The sequence below is a fragment of the Tupaia chinensis genome, unplaced genomic scaffold (genome assembly GCF_000334495.1).
Source record: "Tupaia chinensis unplaced genomic scaffold, TupChi_1.0 Scaffold140356_1, whole genome shotgun sequence".
Lineage (NCBI taxonomy): Eukaryota > Metazoa > Chordata > Mammalia > Scandentia > Tupaiidae > Tupaia > Tupaia belangeri.
This window is the reverse complement of record NW_006200233.1, coordinates 510,875-518,148: the sequence shown is the minus strand read 5'-3', so window position 1 is coordinate 518,148 and position 7,274 is coordinate 510,875. Positions and strand designations below refer to the sequence as shown.

Genomic DNA, 7,274 nt, shown 5'->3' with positions numbered 1-7,274 from the left:
TTGTCTTGCCCTAGTTAGGAAGGGATTACACCTTCATAGACAAAATTTGTCTCCTTCAGGAATGGAAGTTCATGTCCTTACTTCTAGGTAGGTAAGGGGAGGGCAGATCAAGAACCCTTCCTGCTTCTGTGGGTTCTTAATTGCCTTCAGCTCAAAACTGATCCTTATGGCAAAGTGGCATATCTTGGAGCCACCAGTGGTCTGGGGTTAAGATGACTGGATCGCATGTGACCGACTGTGGAGGTTGAGTCTCAGACCTGGCAGTTTGAGAAACAGGCTGTGTGTGTGTGTGTGTGTGTGTGTATGCGTGTGTGTGGGCGCGCGCGCGTGTGCCTCAAATAAATCCCAAGAGGATAATGGAGAAGGAATTGTTCTTTGGACATTCCTCCTGGGGGCGCGGTGCTTTCTTTTTTTCTTCTCTCTGTGGTTCTCCATAGCAATCTTTTTAATGGCATATTTTTGAGTGCGATTCTGATTCCCTTTTGACATTATTAAAAATTTTCTATTTAGTAAAATAATATGGTCAAACAGCAATAATGTAGTAATTCCCCAACACTGCTAACTAAAATTGCCAGTATTGTATTAAAACTGAGACGTCGGTTGTATAAATTCAAGAAATTAGCCATGTGTGATAGAAATGTAACAAATTGGAATTTAACAGGGTGGATGAGACTTTTTCCTACAGGCAGTGTTAAGGACAAAAACCTGCACTGCAAATGCCCAAAAACTCAAAATATAAAAACTTGGGACACAGTTAAAGCTAGATGAATGTACTTGCAGTAAATAAGACTTTTGCTCTAAGATTGCATTAAACCCAGTTTTAGTAATTATAATTGCCTTTTTAGCTACATTGTAAACCAGCAATCTGCAGCCTGCAAATTCCTGGTATCAGAAATGAGTACCTGGGTCACCTTCATCACTGCTTCCTGAGTGCATCCACAAAAGCAGGCAGAAATTCGCTTTGTCACAACTACTTTTGATGGACCAAATGTGTGGCTCTGAAAAGAGCCTTTGGGGTGGGGGTACGCGCCAAGGTCTCAGGAACGTTTAAGCCCTCTCCCCGCGGATGCGGCGCGCCAGCTGGATGTCCTTGGGCATGATGGTGACGCGCTTGGCGTGGATGGCGCACAGGTTGGTGTCCTCGAACAGCCCCACCAGGTAGGCCTCGCACGCCTCCTGCAGCGCCATGACCGCCGAGCTCTGGAAGCGCAGGTCGGTCTTGAAGTCCTGCGCGATCTCGCGCACCAGGCGCTGGAACGGCAGCTTGCGGATCAGCAGCTCGGTGGACTTCTGGTAGCGGCGCAGGGCCACGGGGCCGGGCCGGTAGCGGTGCGGCTTCTTCACGCCGCCCGTGGCCGGGGCGCTCTTGCGGGCCGCCTTGGTGGCCAGCTGTTTGCGCGGGGCCTTGCCGCCGGTGGACTTGCGCGCCGTCTGCTTTGTGCGGGCCATTTGTACTAAGAAAGCACACTCAGTAAGCACAGAGATAGTCTTGTAGCAAGCATACCAGAGGCCCTGTTTATATATAGTAACAACCGCTGTGATTGGCCTGGACATTTCAAAAGTCCCGCGCGTTGAACTCATTGGCTGTAGAGCGAGCCGCTGATTGGTTTATCCTGAGAAATCTGATTGGATGAATTCCTGTACCATTCAGAGAAATCTGATTGGATGAATTCCTGTACCACTCAATCCTTGCGTCAGTGTAAGATGAAGGGCTGTATTTTCCAATATAGTTTGTCCTGTCAGCAATTAACTTTAAACAAGTAGTGTTAAAACGTAATTCTTCATTGACTTCTCAATTCACGATGCTAGAAACGTAATGCAGTAATAGCAATGACAAATGACGTTGTGAGGGGAGTAGCAGCGCCCGCCATCTTGAAAGGCGGTTTACTGTACTCCCCTCCCCCGACTCCGCCACACAAACGCGCGATTCAGGGATATTATTTTTGATCACCACGCAGCTTTTCAAAACCTCAAATTTTAGACTGTTAATGTTTTATGGTATGCCCCAAACGGAGAACTTCGTTGGGCGCTATGTTACCTAGGGATTACTGCATGCGTTAGTGCAGTTCACTGGCACTGGGGAGTATTGGTAGTTCCTAAAAGCGGTTTGGCAAACGGCGAACAGCTTTTCTTGTGAAAAAGTGGATGGCTCTGAAAAGAGCCTTGAAATAGGTGAAAATCAAGTGTATTGCATCTTCTTGCTCGTCCCAGTTCACTTCCCCTTGGCCTTGTGGTGGCTCTCGGTCTTCTTGGGCAGCAGCACGGCCTGGATGTTAGGCAGGACGCCGCCCTGCGCGATCGTCACCTTGCCCAGCAGCTTGTTGAGCTCCTCGTCGTTGCGGATGGCCAGCTGCAGGTGGCGCGGGATGATGCGCGTCTTCTTGTTGTCGCGCGCCGCGTTGCCCGCCAGCTCCAGGATCTCGGCCGTCAGGTACTCCAGCACGGCCGCCAGGTAGACCGGCGCGCCGGCCCCGACCCGCTCGGCGAAGTTGCCCTTGCGGAGACGCCCACCGGGAACTGCAGGCCGGCGCGGGAAGAGCGCGACTTGGCCTTGGCGCGGGCCTTGCCTCCTTGCTTGCCGCGACCAGACATAGCGATCCGTAAAGTTAAAGCTGCACAGTAAGTGCCCCTATGCAAAGAAGTGTTACCTTATAGACCTTGGAGGGCTGACACTGGAGGCTACCTTATTGGCCAAAAATCGTTGTGCTGCTGTCCAATAGAATAAGAGACCGTGAATTCCTCATTTGCATAAATACTATCCAATCAGAAGTGAGATATCTTAAGCCCTCATTTGAATTACGGGACTATAAATATATGGACTCGTAAGTGGCCTCTCTGCTCTTCTTTGTTGGGAAGTTGTAGAAGGCTAAGTGTCAAGGCTTCGGAATTCAGCCATGCCTGAACCCTCCAAGTCCGCTCCAGCTCCTAAGAAGGGCTCTAAGAAAGCTATTACTAAGGCCCAGAAGAAAGACGGCAAGAAGCGCAAGCGCAGCCGTAAGGAGAGCTATTCCATCTATGTGTACAAGGTGCTGAAGCAGGTGCACCCCGACACGGGCATCTCGTCCAAGGCCATGGGCATCATGAACTCGTTCGTCAACGACATCTTCGAGCGCATCGCGGGCGAGGCGTCGCGCCTGGCGCACTACAACAAGCGCTCGACCATCACGTCGCGGGAGATCCAGACGGCCGTGCGCCTGCTGCTGCCCGGGGAGTTGGCCAAGCACGCCGTGTCCGAGGGCACCAAGGCTGTCACCAAGTACACCAGCTCCAAGTAAACAGCTCCTGATATTAATGACAACCAAAGGCTCTTTTCAGAGCCACCCACCTTGTCTTAAAAGAGCTTAAGCCTCAGTATTTTGTTCCCAGTGAACCTGTGGTAGATGTAAATTTATCCTTGGGTTTGGGCTTTGCGTGTTCATTTAGACTGAAGAGCGAACCCCCACGGTAGTAAGGCTTCGTGATCTGCCTGCACCACCTTAATAGTCCTTTAAGGTTTTCCCTGAGGAAAGGTGTTCTACCACTGCTAGGGGTGCAGTGTAGGCTGGCTGTGGCTGAAGGACTTCTGGAGCATTGACTCCTGTAGTTTGACCATCCCTTTGCCTTCTGCTTTCGAGCGTAAGGGCAAAAAAAATCCAGGTGCCTGGACGGCTATACAGTACGTAATGTGTTTAGCGCTGCGTGATGAAACAAAATTCTTGTTTTCCCTGCGACAACAACCAGTTTCAAGGTATTTATATATTTCTAGGGAGAAAATGCACTCCCCCTCCGTGGGCCAGTCTGATTCACGTTCACCTTGCAGTGGGGTGTGGTTCTGCCCGGAGAGACAAAGGGTTGAATTTCGCGCCTTTTCCATCGGGCGCCACCAAGCGGCTACCTGCAAGGCCAGGTCAGAGGCAGACAAACCGGTTTTTCTTCTGCAGGCCTTTTTTCGAGGAATCCGGGGTTGCTGATGATACTCCCTAGAAAAAGGACACTGGTTTTGGAAGAAAGCAGTACAGTGGCATGTCCGTGACGGGCACAGGTTGGGAAGGAAGCTGGGGGACAGCTGCCCAGCCCACTGGAAGATGGGGAGTTTCCCTGGGCCTAGAGCACTAAGCAGACGCCCATCAGGTTGTCTGCATGAAGAATTACAAGTTAAAGTAGAATTTCTCAAATCAAGGCTTGGTTTTAAAAAATTAAAAATGAAATTAACTCCGCGGATTCCACACAAGATATCGGGGCCTTCTTATGAGAAGCACTTCCAGTCTGGGTATTCGCCAAAGACCCTTGTGAATGAGACTGCTTGTCTTAAAACACCAGCGGTTTGAATTTTAGGTTCTCCAATGAGGACCACTCCCCAACTACCGCCATCTGCACACATGTCATTACCACCGAAGAAAGATTACTAGTGAGCTCAAGCTGCAGTTTAAGGAACTTTAGGCCTGTCCCTTGGTGGAGGGCAGACCTGATCCTAAGGTTGCTAGCAATTCAAAATTGTATCTTGAATACAGATCAAGGTCCACATTGCCCGCCAACCAGGTCTTTTATATAACTTTTTTGTCTATTTGCGACCTTTCTTTTACCTTCTTTCCTTTGTTCCTTTTTTTCTTTCAAAGAAGAAATCAAGAATACTTGACATTTTACTGAAAACTATAGTGTTTATTGACCAACTGAAAACCATGGCCTCCTCCAGTCCAAACTAGACCGTTTACCCGTCCATACTGACACTTGGCTCATCTTTACTGGGTGAAAGGAAAAGTTAAAAAAAAAAAAATCAGTTGTCTGGACTTCATGGGAAGCCCCAAGTGATGGACCTCTTAATTTTGGACAAAGCAGGGCTAGTGTTCAAGCTTAAATGGAGTGAAACTAATAAACTCCCACGTTTTCTCCACCCCTTCCTAATAAACTCCCACGTTTTCTTCACCCATGTTTTGTGACCATTTGTTTTGGTCACAGTACAAATAAGGAATAACTTGGGTTACATCCCGGTTCTCCTCTCCATACTAGGCAGATTAGCTTCCCTCCCTGCCTCCCTAGCCAGCAGAGGGCTGGAAGACAGGGAAAGATCAATGAGTAGAGGGAGGGAGGTGAGGCGCTGTCCTGGCTGAGGTCTGGGTGACTACATCCAAATGGACTGGTCCTGGACCTTTTTAACTTAAAGGGAGGTTGACTGAGAATTAAGAGAAGAGAAGAAAAGCACACCCAAAGATGACAAGGTCCAGAGACTGGTCCTGCTTTGGGAAGCCAAGGCATGGGCGTGCCCTCGCCTCACTTCCAGCAGGTGGGAGGACAGACCCAGTTCTGGCTTCGAAGCCTCTCAGGCAGATTCGATGTGATTTTCTAGTTTTCCATAGTTTCCCATTCCCATTAAAGAATAGGTATGACTAAATGACATTTTTTCTTCTACCCACCATTTATAAACAATAACCACTACAAATTTTCGCACATTTATGTTGAGATTTAGGATGTGCGGCCCCAAAACATGGAACCTTGTCATTTGAGGAAACAGCCGAAGCAGGGAGGTTATTCCCATCTTCCTCTCCTCCTTAAGCAGGCCACAAAAACCAGACAGTTTGATGACCTTCTTCTGAAGCAGGTCAAGGCCGCAGTGAGGCCTTCGTGTGAGGGCGCCCTCCTCCTACCAGAAGTAAAGAATGCTCCTTTCTCTGAAATCGAGGGACACAGAGAAGAACCTGAACAAACAGGTCTTGCTAAGATCCCCTCCCTCCGTCATTACCGTTAGATGAGACTCCTTTTGCCAACTATCCACTTCTTTGCCAAATGTACCATTAAAATACCCAGGTTTTCACCCATCTTTGTGTGTTAATTTCTGAAGGCTCCTGTATCACATGACGATGTTTCGAAGTAAAATACATAACATTATCTCATGTATGTAGAGGAAGTGTTTTAGATGACAATGTTATAAATAGGAATGGCGAATATATTTAAGAGGAGATAAGTTCTGTTTATAGGAACTGATAACATATTGATAACAGTTGGTTTTCTGATATTGGTATGAGTTTTGTACTTATGATTCCTTTAACTTCTTGAGTCTGTAAATTTATGTATGTTGTCAAATTTAGGAACGTTTCAGGCCCAGCCTGGGTGCTGATCTGTAGTGTTGGAAGGCCCAGGGCCCACGGCAGGTTCAGGTTGAATATCATTCTCTTGTTAATCTGTTTTTGGTAACAAGGGCCTTCACTGAAATTTCTCTTTTCTCTCCCATGTACTCCTATATCTTTTATTGCTCAAAATTTCATTTTGGATACAAAGTATGCACTGCTCTTTAATCCTCAGAGATACAAGAAACCCATCTCTAAGAGAGTACAAATCATTGACAGCAGCATCAGACATCCTAATCTCCACTACAGGTCCAGGTCGTGCAACTATTCGGACAACACGTCAATCCCTGTGTTCACTGGTATTGATGATGAGGCCGTAATAATTAAGAAATGCCAAAAGATTGATTATTATGAAGAGAAAATGTCTTAGGACTTGGAAGATGTGACAGATGCAACAGAAAATCAGAAAACGAGCCCTTACTCTGCTGCTAGCTTCCAAGGCCCCAACCGCAGTCCTCTGACAGGCCCGGATTAGGGCTCGTCCAGGAAAGACTATCACGGTGAGACCGGAGACTGACACCATGTCTAGATAGTCTCAGGCACCGTCATGAGCTGTTCTGAGGGCCCCTCCATTTTGCCCTAGTCATTTGCTCTTCTCTAAAATGCATCAGCCCCTCCTCCTCTGCCCTAGGGAGATGCCCTGACAGCTTCGAGGCCTGATGGAGTTTGGGGAATACTCACTTTGCTCTCTGCTCGAAACTTGTGCGCCGTTTCTCCTGTTAATCTGCCTGTGGTCTCCTTATTTCATACACAGTTACTGAGCCTTACAGGGCGATGACCAGCTCTGTCATGGAAGCAGAATGAGTACGGGAGGATGAGAGTTGGGGGAAATGGCTAGAATCCTGCGTGTGGCAGCCTGAGAAGAGCAAACGGCAGGAATGGAAATGGCATTGCGGAAAGAGGACAGACTTGTCCAGGAGTTAGAGTTTCACTTCGGTGTTTCCGACAGCAACATAAATGTGCCGGGGCCGTCGGCTTGCCAATCTGTAAACTGAGGACAGCCTTCAGGCCACACCTGCAGCGACTGTCAGGCGTGTAGTAAGAGGCCATGAAATGGGAAGCTACCATAGATCACACAGGTCAGAAGTTCGCCCAGGGCTCAGCCTCGGCCCTCATTGTTCAGGCAGTTTAACAGGTGGGCAACCAAATTTAATCATTTTTTTTCTTTTCCAC

General features: G+C 48.1%; 1 protein-coding gene and 1 pseudogene across 1 annotated transcript; one reads left to right on the top strand and one right to left on the bottom strand.

Moving 5' to 3' along the window:
- Positions 1–1,607: 1,607 nt before the first annotated feature.
- On the bottom strand, positions 1,608–2,592 carry LOC102474918 (histone H2A type 1-like; annotated as a pseudogene).
- A 269-nt stretch (positions 2,593–2,861) lies between these two features.
- Positions 2,862–3,306, top strand: LOC102474490 (histone H2B type 1-B). Its single transcript, XM_006162647.3, has one exon. The coding sequence runs from the start codon at positions 2,895–2,897 to the stop codon at positions 3,273–3,275; it is 381 nt and encodes a 126-aa protein (XP_006162709.1). The 5' UTR covers positions 2,862–2,894; the 3' UTR covers positions 3,276–3,306.
- Positions 3,307–7,274: the final 3,968 nt, after the last annotated feature.

Excerpts from the sequence above, each read along its gene's own strand:
- LOC102474490 (XM_006162647.3), top strand. The coding sequence starts at position 2,895 with ATGCCTGAACCCTCCAAGTCCGCTCCAGCTCCTAAGAAGGGCTCTAAG.